We start from the raw sequence: 25,399 nt of genomic DNA on the forward strand, positions 1-25,399 counted from the left end.
ATGCAAGTTGAAGTTAAACAAATTACCTAATCAATTTTTTAATAATATCGTGATGAACTTGAAAACAATATAATAAACAAATGGATTATATAAATAAAATCAAGGCCAACAAGAAATGTACTTATTTCGTTTTAATCTATATGAGCCTATTATAGAGAGTCTCTATTAAATTATTAATTAACCAGTCTTATTAATTATTATCTGCATCAATCATTATTTCTAACATTTATACTCTTTACTTTAGTCATTGTCACCAAAGACTTGAATTAGTGATCTTCCATATATTTCAAAATAAATGATAAGGATCAAGTATGAATTTTTTATCAATGACCCCAAAAAAAAAAAAAAAAAAAAAAAAAAAAATTGTCTCCTATATTGATATAACTATAGAAAATAAATTAAAATAGAAATAATTTGTAATACCCTTTTCACTGCATTAGTGTCTCCAATGTAGTAAACGGTGAGATCACCTCACTACAAGGTTGAAGGTTGTATTGGAGAGATTAAAGATAGGCTTAGAAATATGTAGAATTTATTTAAAATATATTCAAATGACTAAAAAACCCTCCCATTCATGATGATTTATGTTACGCAAGCCTAAAACACCTTGGCTAATGGAGTAATTCAGTCGAATCAAACCTGGGGGTGTTCTAGAGATCTCCAGAATCTAGCTAGATGCTATGGTCCCTTACCAAACAAAAAAAAAAAATGATTCCACACCAAAACAATGATACAATGTCCCCGTTACGTGGCGGTGATGCAAATAAAATCATGCCAGGTGTAAGATCTTACGCCTTTCGTACTGTTTTTCCTAAAAAGCCGAAACTGTAGCCAACGAAACTTCCCATGAATATGGCTAACAAGAAGACAAAAACACTTTTCTGAGATTACATAAATATGACTTGACCTTTTTTTAGTGTCAAATTACAATATTGGGTCGCTAATTTCCGCTCCTCGCATATAACCCATAAAACGTCCTAAATGTATTTAATAACTGAAAATGGGAATAATTTTTAGTGTAATAGAAAGCCTTTGTGATGGTAATGTAAATTTTTACGTTTTAAGCTAGTGAAGGTTGTTATTAGTTCATTGTAAATGTGTTTAATAGTTGAAATGAGAATAAACTCAATTGTAACATATTAAAAAGCTTTTACGAAGTTAATGTTAATTTTTATTATTTTAGTTAAAATTTTGAAAAGAAAATGTAAACACACTCATCCATAAGACTACAACTCAGATGAGTTGGGCGGGTTTGAAGTATAACTTGAGTACAACCCACCATATGAAATGATAAACCCAAGTCTAACCCTAACCCTATCATCAACTACTTAATCCGAGATCAACTCATCTTTCTACTTTTAAATTCGAACTTGTAACTCGGATTTAAATTCTGAGTTAAAATTTTGGATTAATTTGGGTTACTCATTTGACTAATCTTTATACCGAAAATTTAATATGATCTTGAATTAGTTTTAGATTAAATTATTCTTAAACAAAAATAAGTTTCAAAACTTTTTGTAAATTTTTAATAAATCACAAACAAATTTTTAGAAAATTAATTCTCCTTAATGTTAACATACAATAAGTTTAGATTTAACAAAAAAAAAAAAGTTGAAAAGAAAAAAAGTAATCATAATTTAAATATTATATATAATGTATTTAAAAGTAAAAATATATATGAAAATTATATTAGAATTCAGATTCGGATTGGTTCGGGCTGCTAACACTTTAACCAGGCCCAACTTTAATTAAATTTGAGTTGACATTTTTCAACCAAAACCCAACCCTAATTGTAAAAATGATTGTCCAAACCTGTGAAAAATCGGGCTAGGCTCAGGTTGGGTTCGGATAACCCATCCCAAGTTACACCCCTACTTATACACCAACAAATGAGAATTAAATCATTTACTTTTTACTTTGAAATCTGAGAAAATAACATTAGGCTACATTGTATTTGTTTAATTTAAACTGCATCAATGATACATTTTTATATTATATCTCTAAACTATTAACAAATTAATAAAATTGGCCCAAATCCATTTTTATATTTTCATTTGGGGCCAAAGTGGTAATATAAAATTAAAATTTATAAATAAAAGAAAATAATTGAAACAATTTTATTTTTAGTGCATTTTTAATTTACATTTTTTTAGAGCATATCTATAAATAATGTCAATTGTCCACTACTCTTTTTCTATTCCCTTTAAATCATAAAAAATAATTTTTATATAGTAATATGTTGTAGCAACTATTGCAATTTTTTTTTTTTAATTAGATTTTAAAAGCAAGAATAAATTTTTTGAAAGGATCACTAGTATTTTTTTCTCAAACCACTTTCAATTACCATCTTCAATTACCATAGATAGATAATTGCAAATAAAAATTTTAAAAAAATTTGAAAGGTGAGTTTTCCAATACAAACTCACTCTTGAAAACTATATATATATCACTAAATTTCTTTTGAGGTATATAGAAAATTACCATAAATAACTATAAGTTAATACTAGTAATACAGATTTTAGAAAAATTGGAAAGGGGGGAATCAAGTTTTTGCAACTTCAAATAAACAACTCTTAAAGATCAAAGAAGTGAGGTTGAGAGTTTAATGATATATTGAATAATGATCGTGCTCTGTTTTTTTAATTTAAATAAAAATATTTTTAAAAAATTCAAAGTGTGCCACTTTCAGAGTAATCAAAAGAGGTGATAATGATTCACCCAAAAAAAAAAAATGATAATGTTGTAATTTCACATTTTCACCTATAACTTAGGAATTAGTATTTTATAAGCGAATAGCGATTTCCTTCGGGCTTCGGTTCGGAGCGGGTATAAAAACATCGTGGCTTCGCTTTATTTTGTGTGCTGGCTATATATACATATATATATATATATATATATGCGCATGTGTGTATAGATTCTCTTCTCTACTGGTTCTTCTGATCTTTGATTCAGAGGCAAATTCTTAAGGTAATTGAGTTAATCTCTTTTATACAATACCTCTACATTTGTGTTTGAAAAAATTAATGTGATTCATTCCATTTTTCTTCATAAATTTGCAGTCTATGAGTTTTTGTTTGTTATTTCAATTTCCTTTCATCTTCTTTTTTTTCGTATTTATCTACCTTTGGTCGCTGAGAAACGGTAGTAGAGGGAAAGAAAATAAGCTTTTATTCTTCCAATTCTTTTTAGTGAAAGGATCAGTTTTTGGGAACCAAACAGACATAAGACACAGTTCACGGTCCTTTTTCGCCTTTCACCTTTCTCAGCAATCAAACAGGAGAGGAAAATAAACGTAGAACTGTAGAAGTGTTTTCGTAAAATTCATTCTCTTCTTTTTTTAAAATATATATATATTTTGGCCCTCCCCATAATTTGCAGATCCAGATTTATTCCATGCAGCTGCAAATACATAGTTTCTTTTTCTTGTTTGGTTTACAATCATGTACAAGACTCTAATCAGATTTTATTTTCACTTGAATTCCATGTTATAATTGTACACAATCTAAACTAGTCATTTATTGTTTTTGTTTTTTCAAATTTTTTGAATGCGAATTTTGATACTGCAGAATTCGGTAATTGTTATGTTTTTCTCAGTATACCAAATTACTGATAATTTTCCAATTTTTTTTTTTTTTTTTCTTTTGATATTTGTTAGTGATGGTATGATCGCGCGTACTTAGTGTTTTTTTTTCCTTCTATGCACTAGCTCCACAATCTTGAATTCTTTCTCAAATTTCTTTGACAATTCCTATATATTCCCTAATAATTTTGTGATTACTGCGTCGGTAGGAAAGAAAAAAATTGGATGGAAAGGAGACAAGAAGGATGAATGAGATATCCTTAGAGATTATATATTTCTTTTTTTTTGGTTTTTTGTTTTGTTTGGTTGGACAGAAAAAAAGAAAATAAACTCATAATTTACTATCTTTGTTAAGATAGAAGGAAAAAGAAAGTTTTAATTGTTTTTACAATTATAGTCAATAATATTTATAAAATTGTAATTTGTAGAAATATTACTGTAATTTAAAACTTGTATAATTTATAATAATATTTAATTTAAAACATCTATAATATAATATTTAATTTAAAACTTTTATAATAGTAATTTGTAAAGCAGAAGGATGAGTCATCCTTCCTATTCTCCTTTTGAACAAAAGAAGTTTCTTCTTTCTTTCTTATTTTCTCTACACACCTCCTCATTCCTTCCTATTTTCTCTGCACACCTCCTCCTTCCTAATACATATTATCTCATTGATTAATAAATTTGCTCTCAGAACCTGTCATAATCTTTTCATTTGTAAAAAAATTTCATTTTTCTTTCAACACATTTTGAAAGACTGATGCTTTTAGTTGCTTAAAGAAATTTGTGCATTAGTAGTAAGTGTTACAATCATATGTTAGTTTCATTGCTATTTATAGATTTGTATATGGGCATACAGTAGCCTACGTAGTTTGAATTTCCAGTTCTTATTCCTTTTCGCTAAATTTTTCTTCCTGTTCAACATTTTTTTTCCATGTACTGTATTTCTCTTTCAAGTTTTATGTACTATTTTATAGTTCAATGATATTCATTTGGTCTTTTGTTTGATTATAGACTCTTTGATTTCTTTTTCAGGTGAAGGCTTTCGTATATTTTCTGGAGAATTGAGGCTCTAACCTTTTTCTGCTCTGCCTTTTCACTCTTCTTGGTAAGGTTAAACTTTGAACCTCATCCATCCTTTTTAGTATTCTCTAGTTCATCAAAGACCAGGGAATGCTGAAAGATGTGCTTGAGAGCTAGGGAGTCTTTCTCTGCTGTTGATGAGATTATAGCTCCATTTGAGCTACACTTGTTTGTCCTCGATGAGATTGGACATATAGCTCATAGTCCTTTCCTATTACGGCCTCAAATGCCCACTGTGGCTAAATATATTAGGGGACGAATCGTGTCATATCATGACCTTTGCGAAGATGGTTGAGCTCTTATAGTGTTGGAATATATTCCTCACCGTAATAGCTATATTATATATTTCTGGTTAGCTGAGGAAGTAGCATATTATTGTGTACTAGATTTTCGTAAATTAGAATGGAAAACAAAGGGAGTGTGTTGATGCAACGGTATGAATTAGGGAGATTGTTAGGACAAGGAACCTTTGCCAAGGTTCATTACGCAAGGAACCTTAAAACTGGTACCGGTGTGGCTATTAAGATAATCGACAAAGAGAAGGTTTTGAAGGTTGGGATGATTGATCAAATCAAGCGAGAGATTTCTGTGATGAGGCTGGTTAGACATCCAAATATAGTGCAGCTTTACGAGGTTATGGCTAGCAAAACCAAGATTTACTTCGTAATGGAATACATCAGAGGTGGTGAGCTCTTTAACAAGCTGACTAAAGGGAAGCTTAAGGAGGATGTTGCCCGGAAATATTTTCAACAGCTGGTCAGTGCTGTTGACTTCTGCCACAGTAGAGGTGTTTATCACCGGGATTTGAAGCCGGAGAACCTACTACTGGATGAGAATGGGAATCTAAAGATTTCAGACTTCGGATTGAGTGCCCTTGCTGAATCAAAACGCCAAGACGGGTTGCTCCACACAACTTGTGGGACCCCTGCTTATGTTGCTCCAGAAGTGATCAATAGAAAAGGCTATGATGGATCTAAAGCTGATATCTGGTCTTGTGGGGTGGTCTTGTATGTTCTGTTGGCTGGCTATCTCCCGTTCCATGATTCAAATCTGATGGAGATGTATAAGAAGATTGGTAAGGCGGAGTACAAATTCCCTAATTGGTTCCCGCCAGAAGTACGCAGGCTGCTGTCAAAGATATTGGATCCAAACCCAAGTACACGGGTGTCCATTGCGAAAATCATGGAAAATTCTTGGTTCCAGAAGGGATTAGACACCAAATCCACAAGAATGGAAATGGAAGAGAAAGAACCGGCTATAATTGATGTTGATGCAGTGTTTGGTCCTACTGGCGATAGCAGCACCACAGCAGAGACAAAGCAAGAATTGGCAAAGCCTAGCAACTTGAATGCTTTTGATATCATCTCATTGTCAGAAGGGTTTGACTTGTCTGGTTTGTTTGAAAACAGTGATCAGAGAAAAGAAGTGCGATTCACGTCCAGGCAGCCAGCCAAGACCATCATTTCTAAGTTGGAGGACATGGCCAAGCATCTACGGCTGAAAGTGAAGAAGAAAGACGGTGGATTGTTGAAATTGGAAGGATCAAAGGAAGGCAGGAAAGGTGTTTTGTCTATCGATGCAGAGATCTTTGAGGTCACTCCAAATTTTCATTTGGTTGAGGTGAAGAAATCCAGTGGAGACACATTGGAGTATCAGAAGATAATGAAGCAGGACATAAGGCCAGCTCTGAAAGACATTGTTTGGACCTGGCAAGGTGATCAGCCGCAACCCCTGCAGGAGCAAGAGGACCAACCGGAGTTACAGCATTCACAAGTGGTCCCAATGATTGCCTCATCTTAGGATAAAAAATGAATGGAAGTTTCTTCAGGCTAATTGTATTTTTCGTAGTTTATTGTGTGTTCTTAGGAAGTGTCGTGTTTCGTCTCATGTTGTGTTTTTAAGTTGCTGTATCTATATTGGCGCTTAGAGATATGCAGTTACTCCATGTTCCTAATTATTTTTAATATTGGCCACTTATCTTCAAGCACCCAGAACAAACACAGTAAGTTTATGTATTGTTTGCAATCTATACTCCTTTTTTCTACGTCAGATATCTGTTCCATAGTTTTCAGTCTTCTTCTTAACTGTTAGTTCAAGTCATGAATGCTGCTTCATTTGCATTGTAGTTTCAGTCCCTACATACACCGACGCATTCACACGAGTAGGATTATTTTTGACAGTGGTGATTTCTTTGTATGTTCTTTTACATGTCTTCTCGTTATATTTTCAGCCATTATCAGCTGATGAGGATATATTGTACCATATAGCTGATGAGGATATAGTGTTCCATATGTAGTATTAACGTTGTACAGTAAATTTACATCAGACTTATTTTGAAGAATTAAAATTTACATCAGACTTATTTTGAAGAATTATTTACTCATTATTGTACCAGCAAGGAGGATGTTTCAATTGTGACTTGTAGAGCACGGGTTTGAAATGGAAAACATGTATCGACTCCGTGCATTTAATTCTCTTCAAGACTCTATGATGGTGGGAGCTTCGTGTACTGGACTAGTCCTTTTTATTGTCGGTGGCATTCCAAAACTTCAAAAAACCAATTCCACCAATTAAGCCATAAGCTATATAGTACGTGAAGAGCATCAATATGACAGTCACAAATGCAGGAATGGCCTGTCTCATACCATACCACTCAATCTCCACCACTGACGTCATGATCATAATAGAGGTTAAAATCAATGGCGGCCCTACCGCCCACGTTGGTAACGACCCCAACAGCGGCATAAAGAAAATAGACCCCGTAGCGGTCAATGGCATTAGGCCCGCCACCACCCTCATGACTGATCGATGATTCGATAAACATCGGCACAGGCGACTACCAAGGAATGATCGGGGGTCAATTGCTAGCACCCTCAACGACTCTGCACATATGGTGCATGGAATTTGAGGTTCAAGTTGTCATGTCATGGGACTTGGAATGGACTGAAAATGGAGAAGACTCAAATGATGATGATGTTAATTTAATGTGTACATAAGCTAGAAATTGGTGGATGCCTTTACTTTCTATTGATGGAATATAACGTGTGGAAGTTAGGAGTCAAAAGTGCCAATTTGAGTTTTATAAAGATCTTCCTTTGGCTGCTCCATCGCATCAAATTAATGAATATTCAGTGTCTGAAATGCCCTCAAATCTCGATCTCCCCTCTTCAGTTATACTATAATTCTATGGATTTGCAACTTTAGCTATTGGTTGAAATGCTTTGTAATTTTTAATGCATAACACACACACACACTGTTGCTTGAGCTTCTGTATGTCCACATCAGAAGTTGTTTTGGCATTACGAGAGCCTTAGAATTACTTGTAGTAAGGGGACCCTTCCAACAGGTTAACCCGTGATTCCGTGAATTCCTACTAGCTTCGGGTGTCATTTTCTCACAAAGGTATTAGTGTCTCTCTCTCTCTCTCTCTCTCTCTCTCTCTCTCTCGCTCTCACACACACACACGCGCACACAAACACACTACATGAATCAGAAATGAGTGTTTAGTGTCTACTTTTGAAGACGTGTTGAGTTGGTCGATTGCTCAAACTGCAGAATTTCAACACAGTTTTATTATAGCAATACAACAGCTTTGAACTTCTCCAATGCAAAATGTTATATTTTTGTGTTAAATTTATATTTTGAAAGGAGTTAGAATACCAAAATATTATATTTTTGCAATTGTGCTCCAATGGTGCATTTCATCCAAAATGTTATTTTTTGACAAAACAATCATTCCATATTTCGAGAGCCTATTAGAGTGTCTTATTTTCATTTTAGCAACTTTTGACAATTTTTAAACATAAGAAGTCTTTTGAGAGAATCCATTAGAGTGCCTATTTTCATCCATTTATTATATTTTAAGTTTGAAAGGCCGTTTGAGAGTTACTATATTTGAGAATACATTTAAGAATATCGAAATATGAGAGATTTTTTGAGAGATGGCGTTTTATTTTTATCCGACTACCATATTATGAATTTAAGAACCCATCTAATAACTCATTTGAGCGGGTATTGGAAATGCTATTATTACTTGCAGGACTAACAAACTTCTTAATTAAATACAATTCCAAATGTTAAAAGTTGTTGTCAAAGTAGCAAGGGTCAGATTGATTTTTATTGCGAGAAGAAGAAGTCAAATTCCAAGGTTGAATTTTTGGGAGCTGGCAAAATGGGTCTTGTGTTCAACATTGACCAACTTGGTAGGTATGACATATACTCCGTACAATAAATATATATGCTTATTCCTTGTGTTTTGTGAACAGATATGAGTTATGATACATTAAAAATAAGAGTGATGAATAGGCTGTTCAAAAAGCCAATAGTAAAAAAAGAGAGGTCAGAGTCCCACCATAGTTTGAAAGATCAAAAGGCAAATTAAATTGTGGATTTGCCACTATACTAACATGGTATTTGTGAATATTGAATTGAAAGAATTTTAATTATACTTTTAAATTAAATATTTTTTATTTCTAAATTCAAGATACTAATTTATACTCCCAAATATCATATAAACCAATTTAAGATATATAGTTACTCTGTAAATAAATTATAATGCAAATGTTTTTATAAAAAATTATTAAATGTGTTCTATCTTAATAATTGAATTCACCTCAAATAATCAACATGCTAGTAGCCTAGCGGTATTAAACTCTTACTTTTCAAAAAGAGGTCAGTTAGAATTCAATTCGTAGTGAAATATGTGTGTGTGAACACCAATTAAAAAAAAAAAAAAAAAAATCACCTTAAATAAATACATATCAAACACCCTTGCATGCCTTATATAACCTCTTGTGTAACACTTACTATTCTCATCCTATTTATCTATATAAGCAATAAATAGTATCCACTCAATCTCTGACAGTTATTTAGTATCAAATAGAAACTTTACATTATTAAAAGGCATTTTTATTGGCACTTAATTATTTTATATGCAAATAAATTATATTATTATTTAATGTTGCAAATCAAGTAAACAAAAATAGAGGTTTCGTTTAGTTTAACATAATTGACTTGATAACAACGATTTGATTATTTTTTGAAGTAGAACCTAAATAACCTGTAAAGTGTTAAAAGAGTTTGGATTTGTTCTATTTTAATTGCATTTTGGAATAGATTATTGTGCACTCTACCCAAATCGTTCAAATTCAACCGGACCGGCGACCCGGTCCAGACCCACTCCAACGGTCCAATGGTTGATTTATATATAAGAATTCATTACATTTCTCCATTTTCCTTTCTTTCTCGTTTCTGTCTCTTTATCTCTTTAAAATTCTCTCTCTCTCTCATCATCGTCACAGTTTCTTCTATGGTAAGGATTGAACCGACAAACGACCACCGTCTCCGAGGCCGACACCACCACCACCATCGTCGTCATCTTCGCCGATACAACTACGCAAATCTCTCTTGTTAGTCAATTGCCGCCCAATCTGTAAGTACCCTAATAACTCAATATCATCCATTCTATTGATTGTTCGTTTCTTCCTCACTAGGTTTCGGAGCTTTCTAAAGACACCGTTTCTTGAATCACAATTGATCTCTATAATCAAGCTCACTATTCTGATTTCTAATTTAATCTTTGATCATTTGATGAAAATTAGGTCGTCTTTCACGAATCGATTTGTTAGGGTTTGGAGGAATTGTATTTTGTTGTTATTCGATTTGGACGATAACGTAGAGTTGGGGTTTTGTATCGATAAACTAGAGCTTGGAATTATAGAACTGTGATTGTTGTTAAACTTTGGGGTTTTGTGTGATTGATTTTGATACGGGAAAGATAGGTGAGGGTTAGAGGATAATGTGTATACTGTGTGTGATTCAGAAGTGGTCTCGACGGGTTGCTACCATGCTTCCATGGTTAGTGATTCCACTGATTGGACTATGGGCTCTATCTCAGCTTTTGCCGCCGGCCTTCCGGTTTGAAATCACGTCGCCAAGGTTGGCGTGCGTGTTAGTGCTTTTGGTTACCCTCTTTTGGTATGAGGTGTTGATGCCGCAGTTGTCGACTTGGCGGGTGCGGAGGAACGCCCGGCTTAGAGAGAGGAAAAGGTTTGAGGCTATCGAAATGCAGAAGCTTCGGAAGACGGCAACACGTAGATGCCGGAACTGTTTGACTCCATACCGGGATCAGAATCCCGGTGGGGGACGATTTATGTGCTCGTACTGCGGGCATATTTCAAAGAGACCAGTTTTGGACTTGCCCATCCCACCTGGATTGGGCCTCTCAAATTCTGGAATTTTGAAGGATTTAGTTGGGAGAAGTGGGAAGATACTGAATGGGAAGATGTGGGCTGATAATGGTTGGATGTGTGGTCAAGATTGGTTAGAAAATGGTAATTGGGTTGGTGGGTCTTTTGCTGGGAAGTCTAATTACTGGCAGAGGAACGGGGGTGGGTTTTTTGGTGGCGATGACCATTGTATGGCAGAGAAATCTTATTCCTGCGTTGTTATGTTTGCCTGCAAGATTTTGATGGCTTTCTTCTTGAGCATTGGATGGCTCTGGAGAAAGATTACTAGGGTTACTTCATCTGGGGATGATTCTTCATTGGATGCAGAACAGAAGGGAATGTTGGATAAAAGAGGTGAGAATGGGATGAATTTTAATGAGAGCAGGGGAGAGAAAGCTCGCAGAAAAGCCGAAGAGAAGAGACAGGCTAGGTTAGAGAGGGAGCTACTGGAAGAGGAGGAGAGGAAGCAGAGAGAGGAAGTTGCAAGGTTGGTGGAGGAGCGAAGGAGACTAAGAGATGAAAAGGAGGCTGAGAAAGATCGTGGCAAAGGTTTAGCTACTGCCAGGGAAAAGGCGAGTAAGAAGGAAGCAGAAAGGAAGCGTCAAGAAAGAAGAAAGGAAAAAGACAGGGGATCTAGTAAAAGCAACTCTGATGTGGAGGAACTGGATAGGAAAGTTGGTAAAGAAAGTGAGCGAAAGCAGGATTTTGACAGGAAGAGTGAGACTGATAGATGGGAACATCTCAGATCTGGGGCTGAAAGTGCCAAGGGCCATAGCATGGAGACAGGACATGGGTTTAAGGTTCCTACTGTGAACAATCCTGGCCGAGGAAATACTGGAAGTAGATACCTGGATCGTGTGAGGGGTACTTTTTTATCATCTTCTAGAGCATTTACCGGCGGTAGTTTCTTTGGAAGGGGTGCTAGTACTGCAAACATTTCAAGAGAAAGCAAGCCTACTGGTTCTGTGGATCACATCCAAAATCCTGTAAAAGGGAGAATGTTATCTCAGGCTGAGCATGTAAATGAGAACATCACCCGTCCTGTAAGTCATCTTGCTTGTTTGATTTTTATGAACTTTTATTTTTCATTGATTTTGTGTCATTATCTTTGAAAACGTTTAAGAACTTGTTGCTTGTCATCTTTTTATGGAACCTTTCCTCATGCCATTCTGGCATTTTTAAGGACCGTCAGTGTTACTTGAAATATGTGAGCAGTCAACTGGTGTGATGCCAAGGACATTAGAGATTAGCCATCTTACTCAATCTAGATTTTTAAGCCAGGATATTAGATACTATGTTGTTTTTTTTTTTTTTTTTCTTTTTTATTTTGGGCGAATTGATGCATTTTTCATCTTGGGATTTCAGGATTTGTGAGCCGGTGCCAAGATTAGTGATTAGCCATCTTACTGATTGTCATGTGTTCTTGTATTGTATAACATGATCTAAAATTTTAAGCCACTATATTAGATACTGTGTTGTTATAACTTCATTTTTTATTTTATTTTATTTCGCGCGAATGGATGCATTTTGCATCCAGGGATTTCAGATTTTGTGTGCCAGAGGGCTTCATTTCATGATAGTATGGTCTAGTTTTGGTTTGTTGAGGGCAATGAACTTGGCTGTATCATATGTTTATGTTGATCTTTCTATTGCAGGTGCTTGTTGAATCACAACCAGCGACGATCCCTAAAAAATCATGGCAACAGTTATTTACTCGTTCACCAGATATTTCTCCACCCTCTCATTCAAATGTCATAAGTAGACCAAATGGGAAAGCCCAAGCAGAAGCTCAGAGCCCTCCTTTCTCTGGTCAGTCATCGTCGATACAATTGTATGATAACCCTATTAATTTTGGATCACCGTTTACTCTACCTACTTCTCCTTATGGATCAACGAGTAGTAGTACAGGTTTTTCATTTGCATCTGAAGGTAGTAGTACAGTTCTTCCATTAGCTTCTGAAGCCATGTTTCCTCGTATTGGAGAGGCACCTTGTGAATTTTTATCAGAAGAGTCAGACATTTTTGAAGACCCATGTTATGTTCCTGACCCAGTTTCCTTGCTTGGGCCTGTTTCAGAGTCGCTTGATAATTTTCAGTTAGACGTGGGTGTTGGTTTCAATGATTTGGGATTGGAAAAGCCTCGTGCTCTAAACAATATTTCTGCGCCTTCTGAAGTCAACAGGCCATCACCAATTGAGTCTCCAATGATGTCAAGGTCAAGAGTCTCTGATGAAAGGTATTCTAGCTCCAATAGGTTCCCAATTACTCCCAAGGCCCAGGATGGTTTCGCTTCGCCGATGGATAGTATGAGTAATGCAAATGAGAAGGGAACGTGGCAGATGTGGAACACTTCTCCTCTTGGTCAGAATGGTTTAGGTTTGCTTGGTGACCCAGGCAGCTGGCTTTTACCTGCAGAATTGAATGGCTCAAACAAGGAAGATGTTGCTCATCCTACATCTCATAAAACTATGGCATCACTGTTTACAAATGATGATAAATCCCTTTCTGGCACTTATTCTCCTCAGAATGTTTTTCTTGGCAATTGCAAAAATGGCGGGACTTTTGGTACTTCGCTTCCTAGTACTGGTGATGATCCCTGGTTACCAAAAACTTTATTTGGGCCATGCGAAAACCATTTCTCACTAAATCCTTCAGAGGAAATCTCTCATCAGCATGAAATGATTTATGGGAGTCCAAGTGGATCAGCATCTAATCCTCCATTTGAGTTATCTCCAGCCAATTGTTGGGCCAAGTAAGTGCTTATTTTCTGGATATATTGCTATTCCAAGATCCTATTTCTCTTATTTCTTTTGTGCCTTTGAGGTAAAACAAGAAGTGTTAGATGTGAAAATCTTCATTGAATTTGTATATCCTTACTGCTACCTTTTCTATTAGTTTTTAAGGCGGGTTTAAGTAGAAAATTTGTTTTTTAATTTTTTAATGTATGTGCGATGATTTTGCATTTTTTATTGCTTTAAAGCTTTTTAATGGGAGGATTAATTCCAGAATATTTAGAAATGACTGAAAGGAATATCTAACCTCTAGATGTGTGAATTCTTATGCGTTACGGTGGTATAAAATGTAAGATGATTGATGAAGGTGCCAGAAAATCGGGGCCAGGGTGGAAGCCTGTGAAGCACATATACTTTTGCAAGGGGGTCATAGTGTATCTCATCTAATTAAGTCTAAAGTTCATGTCTGTTATCCCTTTGGCCTTCTGACCTCAGCCAACTTTCATCATCCCCATTTTATCCCCTCACAAAAGCAACTCACACATTGTCATTCAGAGGAAGAGCCCCTCCGCTTTGACAACATAATTCTCAATTTGTTTGTCATGATTTTATTATTATTATTATTATTATGTAAGGGAATTTTAGTAATAATATACATGACAAATAATTACTTTTTATGTAGATACATATCTCTTATAATTTGTATTATAATTACGTAACTTCAATATATATACATTGTTGTGTTCTTGCTGTATTCGTTTCTATTTTTTAAGAATTTGTTATATTACCACCTATATATCATGTCTATGTAGCGTATCGGTTAGGTGGAAGTCAATGCGATCTTATGAATGGGGGAGATACTGCCGGTAATATGGATCCCGATAATACAGATGCTGTTGTCATATCTCTTATTGAATCAATTTGTTTAGGAAAAAAGAATCAATTTGTTTTGTCGCAAGAGGAATAATTTTTAATACCTTTTGAGGATATGTTGCGAATTTTTAATATGAATTTAGTTAACTGAAAACAATTAATGGTCAATCCCTACTTATGGAAAGGGGTACATGAAGGCAAGAGCTGCTTAGTGCTTATAATGGGCATATCCATTGTGATTAGATGCACTGAGCTCGAGGAGTTCCCTGGGTTCAGTTCTTGACAAGGTAGGCATAAGATGCATCAAGGTGCAGTGCACCATGAGGTGGCTCTGTGAATGAGCCAGAGTAAGGAGTAGTTCCTTCTCATCGTCGTCATCATCGCCCTTGATGACATTTACTATGAATGGGTTTACCTAGAGCTAGGGGCAAGTCTTTTGGAGATAGTTTGATGCCGGAAAGAAGGAGAAATAGGAGGCATCACAAGTATAAACTCAAAGAGTAGATATCCTCGCCACCCAAAGGAATCCACCCAAGCAATAAGAGTAAGGATAATAAGAACGTCTCCTTAAGAAGCCAAGGGATCCAATATTTATTCAAATTCATCAAACGTTACTTTTTAGTACATGAGAAAGTGCTTAAGCAGAACACTTAAAGACAACTAATTTGAATAAAAGCTAACTATATTTAAATAAGGTCATTGGGACTTTAAAGCTCATTTAGGTCTAAATTCACAGGGATTAGTTCAGTAGATTCTTTTGTAATGCAATCTAAAAAAGTTGTAGGCAAAATTCATGAGGGGAGGGAAAGACCTTTGATAATAATTTTGCATAAAATATATGATTGTTCTGATAATTAAGTCAGCTTCATGACGTTTGCCATTCCAAACATGCATTATACTTATTATATTGATTAATAACTTTCATTAAATTTGGTGATCTTGCCCCCCTTTTTTTGTGTATCTGAAAGCCATATACCATTATTTGGATGAAAATGAGGAAAAGACGTGTGACAATGTGTGTGACTAATACAATAACTCAAAATTTTAAAAACATCTTGGTATAAAACATACATTAGCTGCAACTAAATGGTTGCTGTATTTGTCATGTGAATTTACATTTATCTAAACCTTCCAATCACGAAAATCCAACAATTGTTAGTGCCAATGTATCCTAGAATGCAGATTGCTTGGCTTGCTCTAGAATGTAGTATGTTGTGGGCAGGCTTATGCCTGTGACGTGGTTGGTTGATGAAATCTTTTGAAGCACTGAGCTTTCAGAAATGGAAATGTTTCATACTTTACTAGGTGCATCTAGATCCTATTGTGGGTTTACCAATTTGTTCTCTTAAATAATAAGGGATAATTTCACTGACACCTACAGTAGTTTGGCCAAATATCAGTCTAAAACATCTTTCGAAAATAATTATCAGTTAGGTCCAATTTCGTTTTTCCGTTATTGCCTCCGTTAAAAACGTGTGAAAAGACATGTTTGCCCCTAATTTTTTAATCATATTTATAAAATTACAAATTATATATAATTATATATATATATATATATATATATATATATATATATATATGTTTGTGTGTGTGTGTGTGTGTGTGTGTGAGCGGATCTGAACGACGATTAGGAGTAGAGAGTTGTTTTGACAAGGATCTGAACGGCGAACACGGAACGGCAAAAGCAAGAACTATCGTGCCCGGCGAGACGCGAACTGAGCCGGTGAGCACGGACTGAACCGAGGAGACTGAACTTACAGTTTAGCAAGAACTGTTTCGGCAATCAGAAACTACGACGACAAATTTGGAGATGCAGAACTTGATTGATTGTACAGATCGCCGGCGAAGGTGGGTGCACTGGTCCGGCAACCGAGACTGATTCGGCAGAGGGAAAAAAAACAGGGGAACCGACGAGTGTCCAACGCTCCATCAAACCAAAGACCGACGAGCTTCAAAACAGAGCTTCGTTTGGAATTTTGAATGTCTGTTTGCTTTGCTGCTATGTATATATCCATGAACAAACAGTTTGGATTGCAGACACACCCATCATATACATCACACATATATTTGCACACACAGAGGTATATATATATATATATGGGTAAATATATATATGTACATGTATATATAACAGAGAACATGAGAGATAGTCGACGACCATCGCAACGTGGCGAGCTCAAAACGGCGGTGGCCCTCCATGATTTCGCGATGCTCCACAACAGCTTCACAAGTCACCACCACCACAAAGGCGGCGTCGCAGAGCTCGGACCGTCACGCCCGCCATTCGCTGTGGGTCGAATCAAGATCGGGCTGTGGTCGTGGAACTGGGTTCGAGGAGTGTCGTGACCGGAATCGTTGCTGTCTCAGGCCGTTTGTGACAGCCGTTCGTTGTGGGTCGGATCAAGATCGTGATCCATGGTCGTATCCTCGGGTGACGATTGAGAGGTTGGGTATGGGGTTGATGATAAGGGCGATTGAGGAGGAATTGAGAGTGATATGGTGTATCAAACTTCTGTCGTCACAGAAGATCTCTGTTGTTGGGTTTCTTTGTGGAGAGAGACAGAGAGAGTCCATAGGGACTGTTGAGAAGAAAAGAAGTTTTTTTGTCAGAAGTAATGGTGGAAACTGGAAAACCAAACATTCTATGTACACTATTTCATTTAAATCAACTCCGGCAAGCACTTCACCACCTAATCCTAACCCAACACCCATCAGAGGATTGGTTCCTCAACTTGTCACCGGAATCTGAAACTCTCCACCGCCAAGGTCCTTTGTTTTATTCACCGGAAGTTGCAGAGTTGCAGCAACCCAGTTCTTGCTTCATTGTCAACCAACATCAAGCTCTCTCACCGGCGACAAGCACGAGCTTAGGTCTGATCGGAATGAGCTTAGGTGGACAAGCACAAGCACAAGCACGAGTGGTTTTCTTCATATGCAAAACACATGAATATGCTTCCGTAGACCATCAAGGTTAGAGAAGAGTAAAACATGTGAGGGGTATAAAAGTCTCCCTTTTTTGATTTTCGCTTTCCGAACCTTCGTTTGTTTGACTGCTTTCTTTATTTGGAAGAGGCTTAGCTCCATTTCAAATGAGTTGCCAAGCAAGGAGGAAATCGTTCGATACAAATCAGAGTATCCTCTACTACGAGATTACGATCAACCTTGTGCTCTCTAGTAAAGTGATTCTTCTGTGAGCCATTCTAACATTATAAGGGTAAATATGTCATTTCAATCATAAAAAAAAAAATTAAATAGGTCAAACCAAAGTCAAAGGGTAAGAATGTCTTTTTACATGTAAAAAGTGGTCTGGCACACCTGTCAACTAACTTTTGGGTTGTGAGTGAAAAACGGAGCAAACGTTTGTAATGTGAATAATAGTTATTTTCGAAAGATGTTTTAGACTGATATTTGGCCAAATTACTGGGGGTGTCAGTGAAATTATCCCAAATAATAAATAATTCCAATGGGGGCAAATTAGTCATTCCATGCCTAAGAATGAATTCCATGCAATCTCATATAGGACAGTGAATTAGTATAGGTGATATTTGTGTTGGTTAAATTCCTTCAGGTCTTATGGGTATGGGAATTGTTTATCTGTAAGGATTATTGCCCATGGTTTGTTTGTCTTCTTCCTCCGTTTTGTGTGTCTGTGTGTGTGTGTTTTTTTTTTTTTAAAGGGTAGTTGTCTGATGCTTGTTTCATTTTTGTTTGTGTAGCAGAAAGGATTGGAGTGTGCAGAGTTCAGGAGAAGGCATTGGAAACTCAACTACCTCGAGGCCCCATGTTGGTGGCCTATATTCCACCCCAGATGTACAGTCACTTTGGTCAGTTTGATTCGAAATAGAAAGTGACGACAGTTTGACGGACTTGAATACACCCCTCCTGAAGAGGAGATTAGCCTCTTTTGGAAGAGAGTTTAGATTACCCAATGCATTCTTTCTCTTCTTTTCAAGGGAGATTTACTTACAATAGCATAATAGAAATACACGTGGCATGCATGCACTAATACCACCAGGTACAGTTTAAGTCACGGTTTTTTCTTTTTTACTCCATGGCTTATGGCCTCCCAAGGGGAGGGCTAGGGTTGCCCCCCTCAAGGGAACTTTGTTATTTGCTCAGGGAAAAAGCAATACCGGGTGAGCTCTCTCACATGATCTCAGATGTTGGAGTGGAAGGCTCTTAGGTGGTACTTCTCGGTTCAGTATAAAAATCGTAGTCATGATAAGGGTTCAAGAGCCAAAATCCTCTGAGGTAGTGATTTGGTGCTGTAGTGATTTTCACCACCATTATATCTGCTTTCAAACACCTTTACATCGATATTTTTTTTGTTTTTCAGCCACATGTAATGCGTTGAAAAATGTGTAATATTGTTAAAAGCAGATATAAAGGGGGTGAAAAGAGATGGTAATGTTTTGAATGGTGTACAACATCGCTACGGTCTACAGCATAGGGTCCTGGCTCAGTGGAGGTGTCATTTCAGTTAAATATAGCATGACTTTATGGAACTTTTGGGTAAGAGGAAGATATATATATATATATATATATATATATATATATATTGTTTTTTCCATGAAAAGCCAACATCCTCTCAGTAGGGCGCGTTTTGTGACGGTTCAAATTTTGAAAGAGAGAAAATGTTGGAATAGATGCTTGTAGAATCAAAGCTAAAGGTGTTTGCACTCTGGTACGGTATAAAAACAGTAAATTTATGGGTAAATTTAATACAAAATAATCTATAATTCTAAAAGATAAAACTACCCCTCCCTGCATCTAACATCTTACACACAAAATCCAACGCCCCTCTTGCATCTGAAACACACCGCTCTCTCCGAATCAATCACAAACGTAGCCGCCTTCTTTTTTTGCGACAACCATAAACTCGTCAAAAAGGCGAAAAGAAGTAATTGGGCTGAGGAAGGAGTGTGGATTGCAACCACGGTCTAGTCGGAGACTCTTTGGAAAGAGTAAAGCTGCCGATTCCGAAGTAAGCAGCGGGTGATTGACCATCGCAACAACCCCTACAGAGGAGCACTGTTCCATCTCGCCATCTACCTTAACGACGTCGCTGCCGCTCATACGAGGACGTTTGTCGCTGCTACTCTGAAATCTCCGTAATTCTCCTACAGCACCATCACCTCTCCTCCTGGTTAAAGTGGCACCACCGCCTCCTTTACCTCGTTGCCTCTCTTTACAAATTGAGAGATCTCTATATGGAGATTTCGTTGCAAATTGAGAGATCTCCGCCGTGATCGACCGCCGCAACAACCCCCGGTCAAAGTGGTGCCGCCGACTCCCTCACCTCGTTGCCGCTCTTTGCAATTGTCTGCTTTTGCCGAGAATCGTATGAGAGATCCACTTTGCCGAAGCACTTGAGTAGATTCTTGTGATCATTTTTGAAGGTGCAACCAAGTAATTCACTGTGGTAGATCAAACCCTAATTTAAATAAAAATTTGTTGACCAATTGCTTTACAGGTTTTTTTTCAGAGAGCAAAAAAAAGACAAAAAAGAAAAAAGAAAAAAGAGGGAATTGTGCCAGGCAAGCAATTACATTAAATACGCAAGCAATAATATGATTATAACAGCATGCTTTACATGTTAATATGCAAACAATTAAGAAAGAAATAAGAGTGTTAAATAGCAAAGGTTATTGTCAGGAAAAAATAATAATAATATCAAAAGGCAATGGTGTTGCTTGTAAGCTCATTAAGGGGTATTTTTGTCATGAAAAAATTGTCATAAAAAAATTAATTTTTTTTTTTTTTTTAAGTCAACGGATGGTCAAAAAGGTAAAATTGTTATTTTATATATAAAAATACTCTGACATCACTATAAATTGCCATTTGAGTGTAAGTGAAATACGAAATCACTCTTGTTTGAGTGAAAATTAAAACCAAAATCTTCATCTAAGTTAAAAATGACTTAACCTCAGGGAGTCTAAGTATAATTTATCTTAAATTTATCATATATTTTATAAGACAATATTACCCTCTTTTGTTTATTCACTATTATTTTCTCTCCTCCTTACATCATGTGTCTGTATTGTGTTTCTATATATAAAACATATATGTATTAATATTCTCTCAATGCATTATTTCTTTTTTTTCTTTTCTTCTTCTTCTTCTTCTTCTTCTATCTGAAGTATGATTATCTCATTACGATTATACTTCTCTTTTTCTCTTTACTAAATCATTCACTTCTATAATTTACAACTAATAAAAACTCAATTATATAATTTTATTTCAACTAAAATTCAATAAGTGTACCGTTGTACTCCTCGATCCCTCACTCTTTACTAAACCATTCACTTCTATCTTTTACGATTAAAGGAGGATATTCGCACTTCACTTTTCTCCAATTATATTCCATTTATCTTTTTCTTTTAAAAAAAATGACAAAAAAATCCTTAAATTCATTAATGCACCATCCCTTATTTTATAATGTCATAACTATTCTTTTTACAACTTTTAACTCTTTTTTCACCTTCTTTAGTCTTTACTTCCTTTACTAATTTATTTATTTATTTTCTTTCTTTGTTATACTTTCTTTTCTTTTCTTTTCTTTTCTTTTTTTTTTTTCCCCCTATTTTCAAAAGTTCTCTCAAATAGTATAATTTATTCAATACTAATAATTTTATTTTTGGCTGTCAAAATAATTTATTCAATAGATGTATTTTTTTTTTAATAATTTTTTATAGGTCTCGTCAAAAGAAATAACATTTTTTGTACGGTCGTGTCAAAAGAGATAATTTATTCAACAGATATTTATATATATATATTTTGAATCCTCTTTTTTGTACTTTTTTTTTTTTTTTGGATCTTGACAAAAGAGAATTTCTTTAATAAATATATATTTTTGGGGGTTTTTTTTTCCCTGTCATAAGAAATAATTTTTTTAATGGTCATTTCTTTTTCAATCCAATCAAAAAAGGCAATTTATTCAACATAAATATTTTTTTGGTCCAGTTAAAAAATATATATATTATTCAACTTTTTTTTTGGTCCTGTAAATAAAATAAAATAATTATTCAAACTTTTTTTTTTTAAACTTATCAGAAGAAACCTAAATTATTAAAAATTAGAGAGATAAGGAGATGAAATATAAAATGGCGGGTTGTGTCATTTAAAAAGTAGTAATCACATGTACCTAAATTTAAGGTTAAAATTATCATTTTATTTAAGATTGTAGTGCAAACCGAGAAAAGTGGAGTGCGAATATCGTCTTCCATAAACTAAAAGTCTAAAATTCAATTATACAATTTTACATCAAAGAAAATTTAATTCTATAATTTATTTTAATTAAAATTTACACTAATAAAAATTCACATCTAAAGTATAAATAAATAATATTTAATATATGCAGAATCCATCATTAATAAAAAGACTGTATATGCTATATACTAATAATAATAATAGTAATGCATTTACAGAAGATTAGCTATATATTGTATAAATAATCAATAAATAAAAAAGGGTAATGTTGTTTTATAAAATATTAAAATTTTAATGCTCTGTAAAAATAGAAGCACTATAACTTTTTTAACCAATCACACGACAATTAGCACTCCTCTGTCTACAATTATATAATTTGCATTTTAAAAAGTATAGAATCAATTGCGCTGCAAAACCCCATGATGACTATGAACAACTACCAACTCTGTGAATGAATAATATGCCCATGCCTCTTTGTCAATCATCTACTTAAAGCCAGCTTCGTCAGCAAATAACTTGCAATTCATGCCTCCAAAATTATAATTATAAAACACGCACACACACGTGTTTGTGTGTGTCTAATCCAACTTGCCAAGTTGGTTCTCAATTGAGAGAAAAAATGATCCCCTTGGGGACGAAGCAGAGGCAAGTTGAGATTCCTTCTCCACTGTTAATAGTGAGATTTTCAATTGTATTAATATACTCTACAGAAATCAAGTTGTCGATATAATACCGTTCAACCATGAGGTCGGCAACATTGTGCATCGCTTATGCAAGAGAGGAAAAAGACCTACCAACGGGCCAGTGGTTTAGTAATATCGGTCTCTTACTAACCAAACAACATATTTTTGTACTATACTTTTATGATTTCGAATTTATTATAAATTAAAAAATAATTATCAAAAAATTGAATCAAAGGGACACCCTATAGTGAAAATAAAAGAGAAGAAAGAAATTGATAGTTTGATCTTTATCCCTAAATATAGTGAGATTGTCAACTGCATTATTCAACTCTACATAAAACCAATTTGCCGATTTAATACTGGTTCAACTATTAGGTCGGCAATTGTGCATTGTTTATGTTAGAAAGGAAACAGACCGGTTATGCTTAAATAAGCAAGACGGAAAAGAATTGGAAAGAAAAAAAATAAAATAAAATATTGGTAGTTTGATGTTTATCATATGAATTATTATAAAAGTTTATCTCCTTCCACTCGGGACGGAGCCAATTAAGGTTCTAATGGGTCACGTTCTCCCCATTCCCTCTTGATATATACATATATTTATATGGTAATTTTAAATAGTGTTTCTCCTAAAAATTTTAAATTTTTCTAATTTCTTTTTGAAAAAGAAAAAAAAAAAAAATTACTTATATCCCCTTCTTCAAGTATATCATATATTTTTCCTTTTCTATTTTTTGTTTCATTTTTCAAAAAATTTATAATTATGTATTTTTCTATTTTTTTAACTTATTTCTTTTTATCGATCACATTTGTGATTGTATTTAATTAAAATATTATTAATCAATATTTTGATTCTTACATTTGTAAGTATATTTTTTTTACCGTATTTATTTAGCATATTATTTTACAGCTATTTTTTTTCTTCTTTGCCTTTTGATTTAAAAAAATTATACTTTGTATTTGTCATATTTATTGATTTTTTTTAACAATAAGTATATTGTGCCCCCTCTCAAATAACATCCCAACTCCGCCCCTGCTTCCACTTGTATCGTAGCAAAGTAGGAACACTGGCCAAATGTTAACATTTTCTCTCTTAAATTGGTTTAATATATATATCATATTCTTCCACTCTTTTTATTTTCTTTCAATCCAAACACATTCACCATGTTTCCCCTCCGATCATAATATATTGATATACATGTCCATATTTAGTCATATATGGTGCCTTGAAGTAGTGATCATTAGACTAACTTTACTCAGAAGCATCCAATGATAAAATTATTAAAACACTAAAGTTGCGCGATAATTTGCACACGCCACGCATATACAAAATATTCTCTATTAGATACCACGTCTGATCTCTAATGGAGTCTTATTTTATTCAAGTCCCACAGATCACCCAACTCAACCAACCAATTTAAATATTTGACCTGCCAAAACCAAAATTTAATAATTGACATTGATAGCACCATATATATTACTCCTTCTGTAGTATCCCGTTTGGATATCCAACCTTGAAATTCACATTTTTTATTTTAAGAGATTGAATTTTAATATTATTTTATTGTATTGTAGTAAATATATTTTCGAAATTACCATACTTAAAAGTTACTAGTGATGGGATCCACATGGACCACATGTTTATAATGACACTTAAACTTATTTTACTATTATAACGTAATAAAGGTAGTTTAGGAATATTACAAAAATAAATGCATTAATTTTTTAAATATAACAATTATTTTAAGACAACTAAAAATCAAAAGATAAACATATAATATTTACTAACATAATATATTACTTCTAGATCTAGTGAACGCCATTTAATTATTTTTTATCTTTTTGATTGACAACTAACCATGATTAAAACATATGTACGTAAAAGCCAAATTCAAAACACTGATTTGATCATCAGTACTTTCGTAACCCAAATGTCACATGTGTTTTTTTTATGCTTATTACTACTGCAAGAAGTTGAGGAAAAACGTTGATTAATTAAATTGCTCCATTAGTGGGGTTGATATATACGGTGATTTCATATGCAACTTATAATTAATTATTCTTTACAAGTAGGTGGCTTATTTGATGATTACCTCAATTACGTATCAACCGTTTATTTGCCAGTTTTTTGTCAATTTGTAATCAAAATAGCATTTAATAATAAAATTGAATTGTCATCTTTTTTTTGTCTTGTTCAACTAGTTGCTTTGTCATGTTGTGGAGTGTGGACCTGTGGTCAATTAGTAAAATACTTATTCTCTTCTCCAATGATTGGTTGGATAACCCCAAAAGTTCTTACTCTTTTCACAATGTTGAGGGATTGTTTTGTTTCTTCTACTGTTCCCAATTTCAATTATTTTTTCGCTTTCTCTCTATATTGGAGGATAACAAACGATCTTAGTGACATGACACCTGAAACAAAACCTCAAGCACAAGATACCTTATGGTAATGGCATCCTCACCAGGCTCTATTGCTGTTATATTATATGACCAGATGAATATATATATATATAACCTTTCCACACTTTGAATAAACAAACCAATGAAGAAAGACAAATTTTATTGTCTTGTATCAGTACTCCTACCAAATAAGTATTTAATTTGCACATATATTATATATGTATTTTTCTATTTTTTGTGTTGGATATTCTTGATATATATATATATATATATATATATATATATATATATATATATATCAAGAATATCCAACACAAAAAATATATATATATATATATATCAAGAATATCCAACACAAAAAATAGAAAAATACATATATAATATATGTGCAAATTAAATACTTATTTGGTAGGAGTACTGATACAAGACAATAAAATTTGTCTTTCTTCATTGGTTTGTTTATTCAAAGTGTGGAAAGGTTAAAAACACAGGTCAACATTGAGAAAATTTTGATCGTCAAAATATTCGGCGTATTGTAAAATTTCCCGGCCAACACGATTTGGGAGCATGATAAGATTTGAGTGTATTTGTGTTATAATTCAACCCAATTCA

The 25,399-nt window shown here is 34.4% G+C and overlaps 2 protein-coding genes across 3 annotated transcripts; both read left to right on the forward strand.

The window, feature by feature from the left end:
- The first annotated feature begins 2,809 nt into the window (after positions 1-2,809).
- LOC132313393 (CBL-interacting protein kinase 2-like) lies at positions 2,810-6,712 on the forward strand. Its single transcript, XM_059812138.1, has 2 exons — positions 2,810-2,967; positions 4,616-6,712. The coding sequence occupies exon 2, from the start codon at positions 5,066-5,068 to the stop codon at positions 6,461-6,463; it is 1,398 nt and encodes a 465-aa protein (XP_059668121.1). The 5' UTR covers positions 2,810-2,967; positions 4,616-5,065; the 3' UTR covers positions 6,464-6,712.
- A 3,184-nt stretch (positions 6,713-9,896) lies between these two features.
- LOC132313394 (stress response protein NST1-like) lies at positions 9,897-19,000 on the forward strand. 2 transcript variants are annotated; one of them, XM_059812139.1, is made up of 4 exons: positions 9,897-10,094; positions 10,264-11,933; positions 12,546-13,642; positions 18,212-19,000. In XM_059812139.1, exons 2-4 carry the CDS (start codon positions 10,461-10,463, stop codon positions 18,327-18,329), a joined length of 2,688 nt encoding a protein of 895 aa, XP_059668122.1. In that variant the 5' UTR covers positions 9,897-10,094; positions 10,264-10,460; the 3' UTR covers positions 18,330-19,000. The 2 variants fall into 2 exon arrangements, with proteins under 2 accessions (XP_059668122.1, XP_059668123.1); XM_059812140.1 differs by having other exon boundaries at positions 18,215-19,000.
- The last annotated feature ends 6,399 nt before the right edge of the window (positions 19,001-25,399 follow it).

This window comes from Cornus florida, unplaced genomic scaffold (assembly GCF_030987335.1).
Source record: "Cornus florida cultivar Cherokee Brave unplaced genomic scaffold, ASM3098733v1 CherokeeBrave_3.0.0_Hap2_Chr06, whole genome shotgun sequence".
Lineage (NCBI taxonomy): Eukaryota > Viridiplantae > Streptophyta > Magnoliopsida > Cornales > Cornaceae > Cornus > Cornus florida.

What these genes read in the sequence shown, in the direction of transcription:
- LOC132313393 (XM_059812138.1), top strand. Translation starts at nt 5,066, where the DNA reads ATGGAAAACAAAGGGAGTGTGTTGATGCAACGGTATGAATTAGGGAGA.
- LOC132313394 (XM_059812139.1), top strand. Translation starts at nt 10,461, where the DNA reads ATGTGTATACTGTGTGTGATTCAGAAGTGGTCTCGACGGGTTGCTACC. An exon ending in ATGAGAACATCACCCGTCCT is followed by an intron (nt 11,934 to 12,545) that starts GTAAGTCATCTT and finishes TTTCTATTGCAG; the next exon opens with GTGCTTGTTGAATCACAACC. An exon ending in CCAGCCAATTGTTGGGCCAA is followed by an intron (nt 13,643 to 18,211) that starts GTAAGTGCTTAT and finishes TTGTTTGTGTAG; the next exon opens with CAGAAAGGATTGGAGTGTGC.